The sequence below is a fragment of the Oncorhynchus clarkii genome, chromosome 28, assembly GCF_045791955.1.
Source record: "Oncorhynchus clarkii lewisi isolate Uvic-CL-2024 chromosome 28, UVic_Ocla_1.0, whole genome shotgun sequence".
Classification (NCBI taxonomy): Eukaryota; Metazoa; Chordata; class Actinopteri; order Salmoniformes; family Salmonidae; genus Oncorhynchus; species Oncorhynchus clarkii.
In genome coordinates, this window is record NC_092174.1 from 32,269,311 (window position 1) to 32,290,602 (window position 21,292).

General features: G+C 44.6%; 1 protein-coding gene and 1 pseudogene across 1 annotated transcript; one reads left to right on the top strand and one right to left on the bottom strand.

Annotated features, from left to right (window-relative positions):
• The first annotated feature begins 11,768 nt into the window (after positions 1-11,768).
• On the top strand, positions 11,769-13,263 carry LOC139386754 (stonustoxin subunit beta-like; annotated as a pseudogene).
• Positions 13,264-13,347: 84 nt separating this feature from the next.
• LOC139386961 (nuclear factor of activated T cells 4) lies at positions 13,348-21,292 on the bottom strand. The gene is made up of 13 exons (XM_071132873.1): positions 20,833-21,292; positions 18,781-18,944; positions 17,275-17,784; positions 17,008-17,183; positions 16,726-16,888; positions 16,514-16,614; positions 16,304-16,405; positions 15,933-16,120; positions 15,115-15,255; positions 14,884-14,939; positions 14,670-14,796; positions 13,801-14,499; positions 13,348-13,642 (listed from the first exon to the last, which is right to left on the bottom strand). Exons 1-13 carry the CDS (start codon positions 21,011-21,013, stop codon positions 13,584-13,586), a joined length of 2,667 nt encoding a protein of 888 aa, XP_070988974.1. The 5' UTR covers positions 21,014-21,292; the 3' UTR covers positions 13,348-13,583.

A 21,292-nucleotide genomic window follows, 5' to 3' on the forward strand; every position in this document is an offset into this window, starting at 1 on the left:
CACGCACACACTCACGAACAGGGCCGGAAGTTCCTTTTTCTTTGTTATACAGTAACCACACCTCCTGTAACTGCTGGTTGAACCAGGAAGTACAACATAATTCCTAAATTTTCACTATCAAAAGAAATCAATACGGTTCTCTCCCTCTTTGAAATCTCACAGGCAGAGGAACTCATCTACCAAGATCAACTTCTCTGTCCAGTATGTCTAGATGTGCTAGGAAATCAAGTGGCTATCCCCTGTGGACACAGTTACTGCATGCCCAGCTAACAACAAACACTGGAGAATGGAGAACGTTCCCTTAAGAGTCTCATTAGGTCCTTAACTAATGTTTTCATAGGATGTGCAAGGTGTTTTTCCAAGAGATCATTCCCTTAATGTCAAATAGAACTCACCCAGAACGTGGTTACCTTGTTCTCAGAACTTAAGATATTGTTATAGACATGTTTAATGGGAGCGTTTCATGAACATTCATGCCCAGTTTTCTGAGGGTTAAGAGAGTATTCCATCAACATCCACAGAACATGGTTGCCATGTTCTTAGAACGTAAGATATTAATGTTCTAGACACGTTTCATGAACATGTATGTGTCTGCCCAAAACAGCTATACACATCACTGTTGCTGAGCCAATCAAGGCTCTGATTAGTGAACCATTGATAACTTTTTTTCTGTTGGTAAGGATATTCACACACAGTGCTTTTAACTTACATATTTGGCATACATGATTACATTGTGCAGGTTCATTCATACATGAATTATTATTAAACATGTACTCACCTGGGATTTGAACTCACATCCTCTTAGTTCACAGTACTCCGATCTCAACACCACCATGTCCATGTCAGGTATCAGTTCATCTGACTATTCGCTCATCATTGATTTCATTGACTTATTTCAGCAATTAAAGTGCTTTCTGTATACAGATGGATCTTTATTTGATCACTCTTTGGTTGATGCGAATTTTCCTCCACAGAAACGGAAATGCAAACTTGTTATGTACTCAAGGTTTAAAAAGGCTTCTGAAGTTTGTAATTTTAACAAAAAAATATCAGACTTGATTAGCCCGAATGTAAAATGTGTCAACCCCTACAAAAAATATCCATTAATTATAATCCACATAATAATTCTCACTACCTGTAGCTGCAGGATTATTTTCCCGCTGTAGCACTCTGGCTCAAATTAACATCCTACATCTGTAGTTATCTAATGTTTGTGGGGCATATTAACCTGTTTTAATAATACTCAATCACTATGATCAATAAATATTTTCTTGAGTGTACTTTTAACAGAGCTGAGATTTAATTTAAAGTGCCTTCATCCTATTGCTTACACCTATCAAGTTGTTTCAGATCTACCCAAGTACTGCACAGGGAGGAAGGGTTAGGGTTTCTTCTGGACAGGGCCTACAGTGCCTTGAGAAAGTTTTCATTAATTTTGTTGTTACAGCCTGAATTCAAAATGATAAATATACTTTTTTCTCACCCATCTTCACACAAAACCCCCCTAATGACAAAGTCAAAAAACATGTTTTTAGAAATGTTTGCAAATGTATTGAAAATGAAATACAGAAATATCTAATGTATGTAAGAATTCACACCCCTGAGTCAATACTTTATAGAACCACCACTGGCAGCGATTATAAACATAAGATTCAACAACTGAGACATAAACTGAACAAGTTCCACAGACATGTGACTAACCGAAATTGAATAATGTGTCCCTGAACAAAGTGGGGGGGGTCAAAATAAAAAATAACAGTCAATATCTGGTGTGGCCACCAGCTGCATTAAGCATTGCAGTGCATCTCCTCCTCATGGACTGCACCAGATATGCCAGTTCTTGCTGTGAGATGTTACCCCACTCTTCCACCAAGGCACCTGCAAGTTCCCAGACATTTCTGGGGGCATGGCTCTAGCCCTCACCCTCTGATCCAACAGGTCCCAGATGTGCTCAATGGGATTGAGATCCGGGCTCTTCGCTGGCCATGGCAGAACACTGACATTCCTGTCTTGCAGGAAATTACGGACAGAACGAGCAGTATGGCTGGTGGCATTGTCATGCTGGAGGGTCATGTCAGGATGAGCCACATGAGGGAGGAGGATGTCTTCCCTGTAACTCACAGCGTTGAGATTGCCTGCAATGACAACAACCTCAGTCCGATGATACTGTGACACACCGCCCCAGCCCATGACGGACCCTCCACCTCAGAGAAGAGCACTTTTGCCAGTCCTCTCTGGTCCAGTGACGGTGGGTTTGTGCCCATAGGCGACATGGTTGCCTGTGATGTCTGGTGAGGACCTGCCTTACAACAGGCCTACAAGCCCTCAGTCCAGCCTCTCTCAGCCTACTGCGGACAGTCTGAGCACTGATGTAGGGATTGTGCGTTCCTGGTGTAACTCGGACAGTCGTTGTTGCCATGCTGTACCTGTCCCACAAGTGTGATGTTCGGATGTACCAATCCTGTGCAGGTGTTGTTATACGTGCTCTGCCACTGTGAGGATGATCAGCTGTCCGTCCTGTCTCCCTGTAGCGCTGTCTTAGGCGTCTCACAGTACAGACATAGCAATTTATTGCCCTGGCGACATCTGCAGTCCTCATGCCTCCTTGCAGCATGCCTAAGGCACGTTCACACAGATGAGTAGGGACCCTGGGCATCTTTCTTTTTGTGTTTTTCAGAGTCAGTAGAAATGCCTCTTTAGTGTCCTAAGTTTTCATAACTTTGACTTTAATTGTCTACTGTCTGTAAGCTGTTAGTGTCTTAACGACCATTCCACAGGTGAATGTTCATTAATTGCTTATGGTTCATTGAACAAGCATAGGAAACGGTGTTTAAACCCTTTACAATGAAGATCTGTGAAGTTATTTGGATTTTTACGAATTATCATTGAAAGACAGGGTCCTGAAAAAGGGCTGTTTCTTTTTTTGCTGAGTTTAGCTGGGAATCTAAGAGCTTTCCACACCTGGATTGGGCAATAGTTGCCCATTATTCTTTTCAAAATTCTTCAAGCTCTGTCAAATTGGTTGTTGATCATTGCTAGACAACCATTTTCAGCTCATGCCATAGATTTTCAAGTAGATTTAAGTCAAAACTGTAACTCAAGAACATTTTCTTCTTGGTAAGCAACGTCAGTGTAGATTTTGCCTTGTGTTTTAGGTTATTGTTCTGCTGAAAGGTGATTCATCTCCCAGTGTCTGGTAGAAAGCAGACTGAACCAGGTTTTCCTCTAGGATTTTGCCTATGCTTAGCTCCCTTTCATTTATTTTTTTAAAACTTTTACAAGCTAACCTATATCATGATGCAGTCACCACAATGCTTGAAAATACATGTAGAGTGGTACACAGTAATGTGTTGTATTGGATTTACCCCAAACATAACACTTGTAGTGTTGCTTAAGTACCTTGATGCAAACAGGATGCATGTTTTGAGATATTTTGTATTCTGTTCAGGCTTCCTTCTTTTCAATTTGTCAGTTGTGGTGTAACTACAATGTTGTTGCTTCATCCTCAGTTTTCTCTTATCACAGACATTAAACTATGTGACTGTACTTTTTTAAAGTAACCATTGGCCTCATGGTGAAATCCTTGAGCGGTTTCCTTGCTCAAGTTAGGAAGGACGCCTGTATCTTTGTAGTGACTAGGTGTATTGATACACCATCCATAGTGTAATCAATAACGTCACCATGCTCAAATGGATATTCAATGTCTGCTTAATTTTTTTTACCCATCTACCAATAGGTGCCCTTCTTTGCGAGGCATTGGAAAACCTACCTGTTCTTTGTGGTTATATCTGTGTTTGAAATTCACTGTCCGACTGAGGGACCTTACAGATACGTGTGAGGTACAGAGATGAGGTAGTCATTCAAAAATCATTTTAAACACTGTTATTGCACACATAGTGAGTCCATGCAACTTATGTGAGTCGTTAAGCACATTTTTACTCCTGAATTTATTTAGGCTTGTCATAACAAAGGGGTTGACTACTTATTGACTGAAGATATTTCTGCTTTTAATTTCTTGTGAATTTGATCTAAATTGAATCAATTTCAAATTCAGGCTGTAACACAACAAAATGTGGAAGAAGTCAAGGGGCAATAAACAAAGACGCATAAATAATATTTTTTTAAGTGTTGTAACGAAATTTCCATATTACAATCAAAATGTCTGATAAATGCTATTCAAAATGGCAATAATGACATGAACATATATTGTTAAGAATGTGAGAGCACTAATGAAAAACGTCCTAACAATAAGGGATATCTCTAAGCACATTCCTTAGACCGAGGTAAAGTTGGTTATATATCCACACATTCGGACATTCAACAGACATTCGCCAAAAGCCATTTCAAAATGTAAAAATAAATAACTCAATTCACCGTTTGTCACAGAATCATCAAACTAATTATGATTTATTTTATAAATGTCTAGCATACTTTACAACCTTTGTTTTGAGGAAAAATTCCAGTTTTGACTTGATAGAAATACATCACTTCTATAAAATGCCATTTAAAGTGGTAAAAATCAATAACTAACTCACTGTTTGTCACAGGAACATCCAACTAGGTATGATTTATTCTATAAATGTCTAGTATACTTTTACAACCTTTGTTTTGAGGAAAAATTCCAGTTTTGACTTGATAGAAATACATAACTTCTATAAAATGCCATTTAAAGCTATATAAATCAACAACGTTTTCTCTGATTATGACATAATCATCAAACTAGGTATGATTTGTTCTATAAATGTCTAGTATACTAGTATACTTTTACAGCCTTTGCTTTGAGTAGAAATTCCAGTTTTGATTTGATAGAAATACATAAAATCTCAAATTGTATTTAAAGATTAAGAAATGGCGAATGTCTGTTGAATGTCTGTTGAATGTACGAATGTGTGAATATAAAACTAACTTTACCTCGGTATTCTTTAGAGATATCCTTTATTGGGAGATTAGTTAGGGTGTTTGTCATTGGTGCTCTCAAAATCTTATTGATATATGTTAATGTCATCATTGCAGTTTGGAATAGCCTTTATCAGACATTTCTATTGTTTATATGGAAATGTAGTTTTTTTCCAAGAACACTTGGAAATATGATTTATGCATCTTTGTTCATTACCATAATGTCGAAAGATTTCTCCTCTTTCATACGTTTCTGGAACTTTGGCTGCCAGCTTTGTGCCTCTGAGAAACAGATGCTTTTCAGGTATGATGTGGTGTTTCTAGATGAAGAGATCAATGCTGCCTTTGCAGTTTGTCTAAAATGTTGATCTCTTTCTCCTCAATTAACTCACAAATAATGGGAGCACTTCCACAAGGAAAAAGTTAAGTGTGGACACAACACAGTTGACATCTTTCTTAGATTTCCGGCTTTAAGATAGCCTACAGCATGAATTCCGTTAGCATGAGACAAGACTTTAAAACAATTATATAACATGCCGGTAGAGAGATGTTTCTGAACGTAATATACGGTTTACTTGAAAAAGTAACTTTAATAATATTACCATTTTTAAATACAGTAACTTGTCATAGTACTCCGTTACTCATAAAAGTAATACAACTAAGTATTAGTAACCAAGTAATATATTACCCCCAATATTGGTCCCAAGTGAATTCTTTGCAATTTGTCTATTTTTTCACATAAAAACTTGGAGATGGACCTATGTATTGTGTATTGTTTTGGTATAACTGACATCATCATTGCTTAAATGGCAAGTGTGAGAAAGTACAGACATGCTACTGCAAAGTTATGATATTCTGAGAATATGGAAACCATGTTCTGGGTATGTTTCTATCAGAAGCAACACTACCAGCCTCCAATTGGCTCATTCATCCCTCCTCCTTTCCCCTGTAACTATTCCTCAGGCCGTTGCTATAAATTAGAATGTGTTCTCAGTCAACTTACATGGTAAAATAATGGTTAAATAAAATAGAAATACCACCTGGGCCATGCTTCAGTTACAAATTAGGAATGTTAGAGATATAAATGCAATGACGAGAGCTGAAGTGATTACATATCAAAGACATGTTTGTTCTACATGGTATACTGTATGTGGTGTGGATTTAAAAAAATGTATCTTTGAGATTCTCAGTTATCTAGAATTCTATCAATTCCCATCTTTCAATGAGAAACAAATTTTAATTAGATCAGATAGGTTTGTTGTAACTGTTGCCAAATAATGACTTTAACATATAATGCTAAGAATACGATGAGTCCCTAACTGGGTCTCTAACTGAGCCCACCAGCACCAATGACAAACACCCTAACCACTGTACCAATAAGGGATATCACTATGTGTTTTAACAGAGCTGAGATTTAATTTAAAGTGCATTCACCCTATTGCTTACACCTATCAAGTTGTTTCAGATCTACACAAGTGCCGCCTAGGAAGTAGGGGGTAGGGTATCTTCTGGACAGGGCCCAACTATACTGGCCCAATAAAAGTACACTCAAGAAAAACTTGTATTAATCAAAGTGATTCAGGAGTATTATTAAAACAGGTTAATATGTCCCACCAACAGCCCTTAATTATATTGTTGAAATAAGTAAATCAAATGATTGATGAGAGAACAGTCATATTAACTGATAACTAACACAGACATGGTGGAGTAGCAGGGAGATCTGAATGTTGTGAACGAAGAGGTGTTGTTTTCAAATCCCAGATGAGGACACATTGAATCATTATTACTGTTTAAATGAACATGCACAACATAATCATTTATATCAAAGTGAGTCAAATACGTAAGTTGAGAACGCTGTATGTAAAAATCCCTGTGTGATTATGCCTAATCTTGCCAACAGACAAATGGAGCTGTGGGTGGTTCAGTGTTTCACCAATTATGGGCATGGCAACAGTAACAAGGCGTAATGTGTAATTTAATTTATTTTTTCTTTTTTGGGGGGGGGGGGGGGGGGGGGGTCTCTTTGGACATTCAGGCGACATCCTGACAACTGATACACAGAAATGCTCTTGCAACGTACCCATGAAACATGTCTAGGACTTTAATATCTTACATTCTGAGAACTTGGCAACCAAAGTTCTGTGTATGTTTGATGTGAAAATTATTAAATATACTCCAATCCTCAGAAAACTGGACAGAACGTGTCTAGAACATTATTGTTGTATATTCTGAGAACATTGTAACTATGTTCTAGATAAGTTATGTTTGACTTTAAGGGAATGTTCTAACTTTAATACCAAAACATGCAACAAAAAGTAATTGCTAACATTGAGAGAATAACGAAAAACTGGACATTCAAACATTACGGGGTAACGTTACCCCTAGAGATATTAGCTGGGTGGTCTATATTGAAGGCTGCTGGGACCAGGCTGAACAAAGCTGAGGAGAATACAGCTGCCCTCAGTGCAGCGCAAAACTCCCTTTTCCAAAAGACCAGAACTGGAAAGGAATACCATTTTGGCAGAGATGGTTAGGAAAGTTAAGGTCTTAGGAGTCCAAACTCCTCCTCCTGTTCAAAGCTATGCTGGGCCTGAAGATGCTGCTGCTATGCTGGGCCTGAAGTCTTGTCTGGTGTGTCTGGCTGTATTTTGTGAGACTCACCTTCAGCGCCATTTGGAATCACCCTCTCTAAAGAAGCATTCACTGGTTGACGCCACCAGGCAACTACAGGATAATATCTGCTCTCATCTACTGTCGTACTGATCAGCAGTTTGTCTGTATGCTGTGTGTGATGGATGAACACAGGAGCCATGCTACCGTCTCAGCTGCAGCAGAGAGACAGACAGACAGACAGACAGACAGACAGACAGACAGACAGACAGACAGACAGACAAACAGACAGGTGGGGCTTGTCATAGCATTCACACACCCCATATAGGGCCCATTGGTTATGACAGGGAGACAGGGAAGTGCTGTATTTTTTAAAAGGTGTGTTCTTTTTGTGTGCAAAAGGAAATATTGTCATCAAATGCATGGTCTTAATTTGGAGACTGGAGAATAATGCATCAAACATACACGTTTATGCCTGTATGTAACACTAAAGCTATCAATAGAGGGAGACAAATGACTGCATTGTTTTTGGGAAATTCACAAGACAACAATCAAATCATTATTTTCAATAAATATGTGGAAATGTATATTTTCAAACAATGCCTGGAAAGCTGACATGAAATGTCTAGTTCCCTTTCAGTCGGTCACTCGGTATAAAATACTATGGGGAATCAACGACCAATCATATTCACCTGAAGAAAACTGAAATCACGCCCAATGGGCAAATGGATGCCTAGCCCGCCCTCGAAGTCCCATTATTATGCCCAGGAAGTGGGTCTTCGAGGGCAGGCTAGGCATCCATTCCCTAAATTCTTTGCTCTTCACCTCGCCTGAAGGAAGAACGTGTCACGCAATTTGCTAACTTTTCAACATTTGTACTTAGGTGTCTGTTAGTGGGGAGAGGGTACTTGTCCCCCTAGATGTTGTGAGTTTTGGGTCTTGGTATCGGTTTTTGTGTTTTCTAAAATTGAACTACTTTTTGCTCTGCTTGTGTAACCAGTGCTTCCTTGCTTGAGTAAGACGGCCAGTCGTAAGAGTAAGTTCAAAAAGGCTAACCAGCCGAGTTTGAACCTCCGACTATGCCCTAGGACAAGGGTACTCAACTCTTACCCTACGAGGCTCAGAGCCTGCTGGTTTTCTGTTTTACCTGATAACACACCTGGTGTCCCATGTCTATATCAGTCCCTGATTAGAGGGGAACAATGAAAAAATGCAGTTGAACTGGCTTCAAGGTCCAGAGTTGAGTTTGAGGGCCCTAAGGCATGTAAAGATACTCATGAGTGCTGTCTGGGGTGGAAACACACACGCTTTGGCTCAGACCAGTTTGTGTGACCATTGTTTTCGGCTGGGCTCAACTTCCATTGGGTGTCGGGCTGACTTTGTGGAAAAGATTGGGGCTGCTGGAGAAGGGTCTTCGGGTTAAGCAACCTCAAGAATGGGGTTGTCGGAGGTCAGGAGAGAGCAGCAGCGGTGGTCGGAGTTGATAGGGGTGTCATCAAAGGCAAGTGAGGCTCCATCCAGTGTGAATAGGATTACATCAGTCCGGGGCAGCCTAAAGCCCAGCTTTGGATTCAGTGGGGGAGAGTGACCATTGGTTGTTAATGCGCCTTTGATGGAGCTGTGTCGTAGGGCGGAAACCATCTGGGGGTGGATTGTACATCTTCTCCCCCAGGTTGGGGGAAGGTATTTACTTCCTGTCCATGCAGCGGTGAAGCATTGCTTACCCCTGTTTAAAGATTTCTCTCATGACCTAAAGGCAACCTCAGTTCCCCTCATTCAGCCAGGCTGGTGCTACCAGGTTATGGGGAGTTCATGAATGTAGAGGGTATGGAGGAGGCGAGGATCGTTTGCACATCGCCAATTGATGGAAAGCTGGTTAGTTACTTAGTTCCAGAGTCTAACAATGGGGCTATTCCTAGCACGGTGCTTCTGAATAAACAATGCCGTTTATCAGCAGATCAGCTGGTTGCAGTTCTTGAGAGGAACAGGCAGATGTATTTGGATGAGTCGGTTTCGTCAACAAGGTTGTTTGGCTCAGCTATGGAGTCCTTACAGGCCCGTTTCAAGGAGGTAAAAACTGGTTCTTCCACAGCACGGGGAAAGAGCAGATCTCATGACCCTAGCTGCAGGCCGAGGGAAGAGTTATTCTCTCGGGGCCCACCTCCCCAAGAATTTACTGTGGCAACAGTGCTCCCAAGTGGCTCGGTCAATGGGGGCAACTTACTGGTTTCCGAAGTTCCCGAATCCGGTGTGGTCTGGGTATCAGAATGGCTGTACCACGTAAGCACATTGTTTCTACCCAAGGTTCCTCAGTGTTCAGGGGAATCGAGAGTGAGGTATCGTCCAGGTGTGGACATAATAAACACAGATCCTTCCCTAAAATTTTTTAAAAATGATGACAAATAAATTGAATATCCCAGTCCTCAGGGTGGCGCTCTGCCCCTTAAGGACATAATGTATGGGAGACTGGGAGCATGTTCCGTCCAGTGGCGGGCATATGCAGTTTCACCATGGGTGACAGTGACTAAAGGGTACCACCTGGACAGTGACTAAGGGGTACCACCTGCCGTTTGCTGTGCGTCCTCCTCCTTTCGTCGCGGTCCTAGCACCTGTCATGTTCAAAAGCAGGCTATTCGGGTGGTTCCAGTGTCAGAAGTATAGAGCGGTTGGTGCAGCCGGTACTTCTTAGTTCCCAAGAGCGATGGAAAGTTGTGTCCCATCCTGGACTTGCGTGTTTTAAACAAGCACCTCAAGGTCCGCAAGTTTAGGATTGACAGCCCTACCCCGGGGTCTCATACTCTGGTGGTGCGGTTCCTGAAAGGCGTGCGCCGGCTCAGGCCAGTTTCTAAGCCTTTGGCACCTTCCATGGAGGGAAGCCTCTATTTGAACCATTGGAGTCTGTGGACCTGAAGGTCCTTTCCTACTAGACTGCCCTGTTGGAAGGTGAACCTTCGCCCCAGTCTGAGGTCCTGAGCGCTCTAGAGCAGGTTTTCATCAAGGATCTCTCTGTACTTTGATCTGTTCATCTTTGCCTCGATCTTGACTTGTCTCCCAGACCCTGCTGCTGAAAAACATCCCCACAGCATGATGCTGCCACCACCATGCTTCTCCGTACGGATGGTGTCTGGTTTCCTCCAGACACTTGGCCTTCAGGCCAAAGAGTTCAATCTTGGTTTCATCAGACCAGAGAATCTGGTTTCTCATGGTCTGAGTCTTTTGGTGCCTTTTGGCAAACTCCAAGCAGGCTGTCATGTGCCTTTTACTGAGGATTGGCTTCCATACGGCCGCTCTACCATAAAGGCCTGATTGGTGTAGTGCTGCAGAGATGGGTAGTCCTTCTGGAAGACTTTCCCATCTCCTCAGAGGAATTTCAATGCTGCAGTCTTTTTTTGGTACCCTTCCCCAGAACAGTGCCTGTCTCTGAGCTCTACCGACAATTCCTTCGACCTCATGGCTTTATTTTTGCTCTGACATGCACTGTCATCTGTGGACCTTATATAGACAGGTGTTTGCCTTCCAAATCATGTCCAATCAATTGAATTTACCACAGGTGGACTCCAATCAAGTTGTAGAAACATCCTAAGGATGATCAATGGAAACAGGATGCACCAATTTCAAGTCTCATAGCAAAGGGTCTGAATACTTATGTTAAAACCTGTTTTCACTTTGTCATTATGGGGTGTAGATTGTAGATTGCTGAGGAATTTAATCCATTTTAGAATAAGGCTGTAATGTAACAAATGTTAAAAGTCAAGGGGTCTGAATACTTTCCGAAGGCACTGTATATGGATAGGACCAAGGATATGCCAGTTCGTGACCAACTTTTTGTCTGTTTCGCTAATCCAGCTCAAGGTAGGGTGATTTTCTAAGCAGTGTCTTTCTCATTGGATTGCGGAGGCTATCTCAATGGAATATGACAGCAAAGGACAAGGGCTGGTGTACATGCTCCCTCCACTAGGGGTGTGGTGGCTGCTTGGGCGTTGTTCAGGTGCATGATGATTGGTGATATCTGTGCTGCAGCAAGTTGGGTTTCCCAACATAACTTTGAGGATTTATCGCTTGGATGTAACTGATCCCAGTGTGCCTCACATGGTTCTCATGGCTGGGTCCAGGAGTGGGTATTAGGCAGCGCACAGGTTGCGCATTTATCCTGGTTACCACAGTTTCCTCTGGGTTTGAGTCTTTGGCTGCACGAGTACACAGTCTCCAGGTTACTGCAGGTTACTCTCTGCGTCTCCCACCAGCACTCTGCACAGGCAACAATGGAGGACAGTGAGATGATCTTTACTGAGCTGATACACTCCATAGAGAGAAGGTGCTGTGAGGTGTGAGAGCTGATCAGAGCCCAGGAGAAGACTGCAGTGAGTCAGCCTGAAGGACTCACACAGAGACTGGAGCAGGCAGCTGAGCTGAGGAAGAAACACTGAACTGGAGCACCTTTCACACACAGAGGATCACATTCCTCCAGGTATTATCAAGTATTACATGTAAAAAAAGTTTTTTAAACACAATGATTGCATGTTGACGGATTTCTAATTTGTATCATTTTGTATCCTCTCACTGTTCCCTCTGTAGATATGGCCGTCTCTATACGCCCCTCCTGAAACTCCAGACCAATCCAGTGTCCCTGTGGGTCAGACCTATCGCTCTGAACTAACAGAGAGACAGGAAGACATCCTGAAAGAGAATTGGCTTCAGATTTTAAGAGCAGGTGTGACACTGATATGTCTGATATTCCACACCACTACATAAATAGAACTTGGCAGTGGTTCATAACCTATTTCATAAAACTGGGGGAAAAATGATATTGCTCTTCAATCGTTTTTCTAAAATGGATTGGTGCATAATTGTTGATAGCCCTTTGTTGATCAGGGGTGTGGGCATGGGTGGGCCTGGGTTGACACAGGGGAGCCAGGCCCTGCCAGGTCCACTCAATCAGATTGAGCCCTTTGTTGTTATTAATTGAAAACTTTCCCCATCTGCAGTCAATACAATGGAGATTATGTACACCCCAGAGCCCCTCTCAGAGAAATACTTCACAAATATATCTAAAATCAATTATCTATTTCATTCAATTGTGCATCCATGCCTTTCTTCACTGTCACCAGGAGACACTGTTGCTAAAAAAACAGCTAAAATGAAAGTATAAATGTATGTTATTACACAAAATGTAAGGTCTATTCTACACTAATCACATGTCGTAAGTACCTCTGTTCTGTTTCCTCCCTCTCCTCTCTCCATAGATTTCTGTCAGCTCACATTGGATCCAAACACAGCATTCTACAATCTCCACCTGACTGAAAGAGACCAGGAAGTGACAATGAAGGAGCCCAAACCGTGCCTCAACCACACAGAGAGGTTTCACAGTATCCAGGTGCTGTGTAGAGAGGCTGTTGTTACTGGGAGGTAGAGTGGAGCGGGAAGAGGCCCTTACATACCAGTCTTATACAAGGACATCAGGAGGACGGGCTTTGGTCCAGAAGCCCAGTTTGGCCTCATAATGAGAAGTCCTGGAATTTACTCTGCGTCAAATAAGCCTGTAGTTTCCTACATAACAACATAGAGACTAAACTATTTGACCCCGAGTCCTCTAGGATAAGAGTGTACCTGGATCACAGGGCAGGAGATCTGTCCTTCTACAGCGTCTCTGACACAATGAGCCTCCATAGAGTCCAGACTGCATTCACTCAGCCACTCTAGCCTAGCTTTAGGCTGTATGCATACATGGGCCTAATGAAACTGACTTATCTTCAGTGATAATAGATGTTACCCTCAGGAGGAGAGAGATCGGCTATTCAATCACACACAAAACCATATCCACAAACAGACCAATAACACACATTTACTTGTATAATTTATATTGAAAACTGGTTAAAAACATTAGTCTCCCTTATATAAACGGTAAAATGTATCTGTAATCATACTTACAACTGTTCCCTTGCCATTTAATCCCCATTCAGTATTGTCATATTTGAGCAATACATCATAAACCAAGTGCATAGAAAAAGGTGTGATATGGTAGCAATAAAGCGCTTCATACTATAACAACTGAACCAGACAGGACAGTACTGAGCTTGTCATCCTGGTTGGCTGTCCGTCTGGAACGATCTGATGTCTTCTCCTATGAACTCATTCACTGTAGTCAAAAAGACACAGCAGCCAGTCAGAAGTTTAGACATTAATTTATGCTGTATATCAATCCATCAAACATGTTATATTATATGTATTGTTATTCTTGTAACAATGGAGATCAATACCAATTAGAACTTTGTCTTGTACATGCAAACTTCTCACCTTCCTCTAATGTAATGTGGTGAATAGATGATGAGCTGGCAAATTCCAGGGGGGTCGTCTGCATTTTAGACCCAGCCTGAGCCTCCCTTTCCCGAGGTCCCCTGCCCTGGTGGTCCCATACCTCGTTGTGGGAGTATGGTGGTGGGTAGAAGTCCTGATACGGGCTGGAGTTGGAAGGAGGCGAGGGGCAGACCTCCTGAGGGTAGGGGTAGTGGGGGTAGGGTGAGGTAGTCATGGGGGGAAGAGAGGAGGAGGAGATGGGGCTGCCTGCGGGGAAGGGACTCAGAGAGGAGGAGTGGGAGGGAGAGGGGGAGGAGGACAGGTATGGGGAGTCCAGCCATGTGGAGGGAGAGGGAGGTTGGGAGACTCTGGGGTACAGGGGAGGCAGTAGCTCGGTGAAGCCCAGCTCCAAGTTCTCAAAGCTGGGGCGTCTTTCTGACAGAGAACCTCTGCTGTCACCCACAGCTTCAGGCTTGTGGCAGTACTCCTCCTGGTAGCCATGGCCTTGATAGGGGGGAGAGTAGGCTGAAGGGTAGGGGGGCAGGTGCAAAGCTAGCCCTCTCTCCTTGGGCGTGGGATCATTCCTCAGGTGCAGACCCCTATCCACCCTGCTGGGCCCCCCCATGGAGCAGAGTGTCACCCCCTCCAGGGGCAAGACAGAGGGATGCGAGAGCAGAGGGTCGTCCTCTTTAAACATGACTGAGGGCGAGAGAGAGAGCGTGAGAGTGAGAGAGGGAGAGAAAATAAGTGGTAATAAGCCCCTAACCTCGTAGATAAATCAGGATACATTTTTCAAAATGAACCAAAAACAACAAAGATAGTTCCAGTCTAAGCTGAGAGACTGATGGATGAAGTGAAGGGAGACTCACCCGGCAGGTACTTGAAACAATGAGTGCTGCTCCTTTTCCTCTTCCCGTTGGAGACATAAAGGCACACAGATACTGGGCGGTTCACAGACAGGTCACCATAGGCTGGAATCTGCACACACAGCAAGCACTGTGGGATGACAATATGAACAATGTACATTACAGTTTTAATACATGTGCACTGAAACACAAATAGACCCAGAAACATACTATTTACCTCACTACTGTTGTCACGGTCAACATGTGCCTCCTCTTCCCACTGCAGCTTTCCATCTGGTAAATATGGATATTAATTATACCTAATTTCATGGATGGTGCACATTGAAGAAAAAAAGAACACGCACACACAAATGTGATGTTATCCTATCTTTGTGGGAACCTAAGATTAATTTTCATAAAAAATCCTATATTCCCTAACTTCTAACTTCCCCTATCCCGAACCCCTTACCTGTCCCTCTTTCCATAAAAAGCACTCTGGACATGGGCAGGAAGTTAGATCCACCCAACAGTAGCTCCTCCCCTCCTTCCACAGAGCACGATATGACACTGACTGACTCCACCACTGGCAGCTCCTGAGCAGAGCGCTGGGCTGAGGAGACACAGAGAGACAGAGAAACACAGTGAGACACAGCGAGACACAGAGAGACACAGAGAAACACAGCGAGACACAGAGAGACACAGAGAGACACAGAGAAACACAGCGAGACATAGAGAGACACAGCGAGACACAGAGAGACACAGAGAAACACAGCGAGACACAGAGAGACACACAGAGACACAGAGAGACACAGAAAGACACAGAGAGACACACAGAGACACAAAGAGACACAGAGAGACACACAGAGACACAGAGAGACACAGAGAGACACAGAGAAACACAGCGAGACACAGAGAGACACAGCGAGACACAACGAGACACAGAGAGACACAGAGAGACACACAGAGACACAGAGAGACACAGAGAGACACAGAGAAACACAGCGAGACACAGAGAGACACAGCGAGACACAGAGAGACACAGAGAGAGAGAACAGAATACAGATGATTCACTAGGATATTCAGAAACCTATTCAAAAAAAGTTTTGCATTGTCACAATGTGTTGTTTTACAGGGTCAGCCACAGCACTACTAGAACAAATAAGGATTAGGTGCCTTGCTCAAAGGGACATCGACTGATTTTTCACCTTGTTGACTCAGGTATTCAAACCAGCAACCCTTCAGTTACTGGCCCAACGCTCTAACCGTTAGGCTACCTGCCATACTCACAGCACTCAATAGGCACGGAGGTAACCTGCAGGGCCAGCATCCGTCCAGGCGGGGCCACGGGAAGGCCAAGGGGGAGGTGGGTACGGAACACTAGGCGCACACGCGTGTTTTTCCTCCCTACATCTGTCTCTCCTTTCCTCAGCTCGATGTCCGAGTTCCTCAGCTTCAGAATGCCAGCGCAGTCAATGCTGAAACAGAGATAGGCTGTTATACTCAGCACACAGACAGACACTCACACAGTGCAAAATAGCATGTAAAAGTGCATCCTAGTATTTACACACATACAGGAAAGCTATTCTTTCTGCCTACTCAGTTACCCCCATACAAAGCCGTTGATATCTATGAGCTTTATCTCTCTGGTAGATACTCACAGGGCAGTCATGTTGGTCTCTGGGTTGAGGGGGATGTCCAGTATTTTGGTGCCAGCCTGTACACTCTCCTGACTGGCAGTACCCACCATCTTACCTGTTACCCTGAGGATCAAAAGAAGCATCTTAACAATAAAAACAAAAACACATCAAAACACTGATGTAGCACATACTATCATAGATTGATTGGTGTATTGTTGCACGGTAACCTACCTGTGTATCTGATAGAAAGGATGAGGCCGGATGGACCTGTCATCAGCTGTTCCCACAAACACCTGCAAAGAGAGGGGCTGTCTCTCTGTGTACCCAGTCAGCTGGGAGAGACAGAAAAGAGAGCTGTTGTTTAGATATATACTGTATATGTTAGTCTGGGATTGAAGCCATAAACAAATCAAGCTTTCTTTAATTTAATCAATTTATTATACCGTAACAACCGGATGTCCCCCTGGTGATGCCTTGACGGCTCCTCTGCTTCCTTCTGTCTCGTAGTGGGCTCGGTGGTGTGGGCGGGGCTGCACGTCGATACGCAACTCATATTGGTCAAACTGAGTTGGCAGTGGCCAATCAAGTGGCGGTAGAGCATTGGATCTGTAAGAACAATGGACCTGTCAGATGTGTGGGCGGAGCGGGCTATCCTGGCCATCCAAACAATAATAATGGCAAGTCAACACAGTGTTGAGGGATACTGTATAAACATAGTGTGTAACCTGAACATAGGGCTGTGGGCGCTGGCTCTGGTCCTCCCCCAGCCCAGAGCAGGGGGCACAGACAGGTAGTCCATGCCCATGGATGCAACCTCTCTCCTTTGCTGCAGTGGCTCTGGCAGTGGGCAGTGGGAGCTATGGGCTGGACCCTGCTCCTGCTCCACATCCCTGGGGGAGACCTGGAGGACACAAACAATGGATTTCTGGTTGAGCATCAAGACAAACCTCTATGGAACCTAAGTTCTAAGAACCACCAGCCAGCCACCTTACCTGCTCCAGTGACGTCTTCCTAGTTTTCTGTGGAATGCTCAGCTCAAAGCTGCTGTTGTGAGCTTGTGACTGAGAGGTGGAGTCTTCTCCCTCCAGGGTACAGGAGTGGTCCTCAGAGTAGCTGCTCCTGCGGGACGTGCAGGGGGAGGCCAGAGGGGAGTTCCTGCGCTTCTTACCCCCCGGTGAGGTGGGCCGGGAGGAGGGTGACAGGCAGAAATGGGAGGTGACCTCATTGAGCTCCTCCTCCTCCACCAGCAGCGAATCACAGCTGGACGCAGGACTGAGCCAGCCGCGAGAGGAGGGGCTGGAGGCAGGGCTTGGGCTCAGGGACCCAGCGCCGGTGCTGCCTTCGCGGTAGCAGAATGGGTCCATTAGGGGAAGGTAGAGGCGCTCCCTGTCCCATCCACCTCCTGTGTCCCAGAAGTTACTTCCTGCTGGGGCAGTGTCATCCTCTGGGGAGATAGTGGTGATCTGGATGCTAGGGCACTCCAACACATGGGACTCTGACACCTGGGAGAGAGATGGGAGAGAGAGAGAGGGAGAGAGAGAGAGAGAGAGAGAGAGAGAGAGAGAGAGAGAGACAGATAAGTTAGAACATTAACAATAGAGAAATGCTACGCCACCCCCACGGCCGTTAGTTTCTTCTCCGCAATGAGTGGGGATCTGAGTACCTCCCCCAAAAATTCTAGAATGCAAACACATTCTAACCGTTCTGATTGGTCCCATAAACCGATGGGTTGGGCCAGATTCAGAACATACATGGGTAAAGTGGCATTTAGGAAATTTGCCGAGGGCGCAGCGCTCAATGGCACTGCGTCACTACAGACCCGAGTTCGATCCCAGGCAGTGTCACAACGGCCGTGACCAGGAGTCCCATAGCGCGGCGCACAATTGGCCCAGCGTTGTCCAGGTTAGGGGAGGATTTGGCCGGGGGGGCTTTACTTGGCTCATCGCACTCTAGCGACTCCTTGTGGAGGGCCGGGCGCCTGCAGGCTGAATTCGGTCGTCAGGTGAACGGTGTTTCCTCCGACACATTGGTGCAGCTGGCTTCCGGGTTGAGAGGGCAGGTGTTAAGAAGCGCGGATTGGCAGGTCATGTTTCAGAGGACGCATGACTCAACCTTCGCCTCTCCCGAGCCCGTTTTGGAGTTGCAGCGATAAGACAAGATCGTAATTGAATATCACAAAATCATTAAACTAAAATATCACTAAAATAAATAAACATTCGTAATTGGCTTTTATACTCTGATTGGTTACTGATGATCCAATCGCTGATGACTTTCTTTTGTACAACACCCTTCATTTTCACCACAAATGACTTCAATGATGACAGTCTCAGACTGAAGTATGTTGCGAACATAGAGCAGCGGAAGAATTGTTGGAGTCGTCAGGCAACCATACTGTAGGGAACTGTATGGCTTTTAGCATCATTTATGACATACATTTATGAGTCACTGTCCCACTCTCACTGACCAGGAGAGTAACTGGACATCTCCGATTCGCTCACCTGTACAGATCTCGCTGGAAGGCTCTCATAGGTCCCACTGAACTCCCTCACCAAGGCACGTCTGGGGGGCGGGGAATGCATCCCAGCCCTTTGACTGGCTGAAGAATACGTTGGGGTAGGGATGCCGATTGGCTGGCCTACGTGAGTGGTATCCAGGTGGCTCTCTGTGACCAAACAAAAATGTTGGAGAGGGTTGTTAGTAGTCTCCCAGTTACAGGTTGACATGGTAAGCTTTAGCCTATTGAATTCACCGTAAAGAGATGGTACAGATCTAGAATACATTAAAGTTTCAGAGTAACCAGTTATGTCCACTACAACTATAAAAACATACCCTAACTCTATTGCTTCAGAAATAATGTAGAGGGGGCTTAAGGTTGTTTATAAAATAGGTAAGTAAATGTTCCATATTTGTGTTTTTACATCAAACATTTCCCTGCTGTGGTGCAATAGACAGTACAGGACAGTTAGGTTCACTGTAGAGCACTGTGTGCATCACTTTCCAGTATGGATCATTGGTCAGCCTAGTGCATCAGTTATAAGGTACAATATACACTGTGGTAACATCCCTAGGTTGGGGTGTGGTATACATGTTGTATGCCAGTGTGGGCAGGAAATAAATGCTTTAGTGGGTGAGAGGGGTGTGTATCAAAAGCTGAAAGGGGAAAGGAGTGAGGGGGAGAGGAGAGGGAGAACGGAGGGAGAGGAGAGGGAGAACAGAGGGAGAGTAGAGGGATAGTAAATGGAGAGCAGAGGGAGAGTAGAGGGAGAGGAGAGGAGAGGAGAGGGAGAGGGAGAACGGAGGGAGAGTAGAGGGAGAACGGAGGGAGAGGAGAGGCAGAACGGAGGGAGAGGAGAGGGATAGTAGATGGAGAGGAGAGGAGAGGAGAGGAGAGGAGAGGAGAGGAGAGGAGAGGAGAGGAGAGGAGAGGAGAGGAGAGGAGAGGGAGAACAGAGGGAGAGTAGAGGGATAGTAAATGGAGAGCAGAGGGAGAGTAGAGGGAGAGGAGAGGAGAGGGAGAGGGAGAACGGAGGGAGAGTAGAGGGAGAACGGAGGGAGAGGAGAGGCAGAACGGAGGGAGAGGAGAGGGAGAACGGAAAGAGAGTAGAGGGATAGTAGATGGAGAGGAGAGGAGAGGAGAGGAGAGGAGAGGAGAGGAGAGGAGAGGAGAGGAGAGGAGAGGAGAGGAGAGGAGAGGAGAGGAGAGTGGAGGGAGGTGTGTATGTGGTGCATGCTCAGTAAACAGAGATTGCGGTTCCATCCAGATGGCAGCTGTTAACTCCACTCACACGCACAGCTGATTAAAACCACATTGAGTTCTGCTCTTACACACACACACACACACACACACACACACACACACACACACACACACACACACACACACACACACACACACACACACACACACACACACACACACACACACACACACACACACACACACACACACACACACACACACACACACACAAGCATGCAATACACAGCACACATAGTAGGCTACAGAACACAAGAACTCCATGCACATGAACACACATCCCCCAGACACAGATAAGCACGTGTGCACATACAGTACATCCAGACCGGGGCTCTCCAACCCTGTTCCTGGAGAACTACTGTCCTGTAGTTTTTCAATCCAACCCCAATCTAGCGTGTCTAGTTCTAATAATTAGCTGGTTGATCAACCAAATCAGGTTAGTTACAACTGGGGTTGGAGTGAAAACCTACAGGAGGGTAGCTCTCAAAGAACAGGGTTGGAGAGCCCTGATCAGACACATAACTCATCTCTATACCTGGGTAGAGAGAGAGAGAACATTAGGCCAAATAATTGTACAAATAAATGATAAACGTACTCAGAACAAGTCAACTAAATCATTCACATTATATACACCACACACAGAGGAATGTCTCTACGTTGTGGATGAGTTGCCTACATTGGGGACCATTGAACGGCCTTCAATCTTCCTTTCCTTATCTGTCAATCTCTCTCTCGGTCAATCTCTCCCACATTCACAAACATTCACACACACTATTCAAGAAAGGGTTCTAACCAGTATTGCTCGACTCTAGGAGCGACAGGGCGCTCTCTGTCCTCTCCCCCGCGATAGTGTGCTCCTGGTCCGCGTTGCACAGCGGGGATGGGCCCCGGAGTTGGCGCGTCGGGTCCTCCTCAAAAACCAACTTGAACTCGAACTCCCCCTCCTCCCAACCAGAACCCGGCGCAGCCCCCATCCCCACAGCAAGCGAAAAAAAGTCTGCGAAACGGATGAAGAGAACTCCCAGTTGAACAGATAGTGTGATCTGCTGTGTTATTTCATAATGATAATTTCCTTGGTCCTGTTCATTCGAAGTTTTGGAGAAGACAGATTTAAATAAATATATCGTTGAGTTCTTTGAAGTCCGTTAGCCATAGGACCGGTATCTATCTATTCCATCACAGGCTATCTACCAGTCTTTAATTCTAATGCTCTGTCGCCATCCTAGCTTCTATCCAACCAGAAAAAAAAGTGT

Coding starts and splice junctions, on each gene's coding strand:
- LOC139386961 (XM_071132873.1), bottom strand. CDS start 21,013: ATGGGGGCTGCGCCGGGTTCTGGTTGGGAGGAGGGGGAGTTCGAGTTC. Junction 18,945..20,832: donor CCTAGAGTCGAGCAATACTG/GTTAGAACCCTT, acceptor GTTTGGTCACAG/AGAGCCACCTGGATACCACT. Junction 17,184..17,274: donor GGAAGACGTCACTGGAGCAG/GTAAGGTGGCTG, acceptor TGTGTCCTCCAG/GTCTCCCCCAGGGATGTGGA.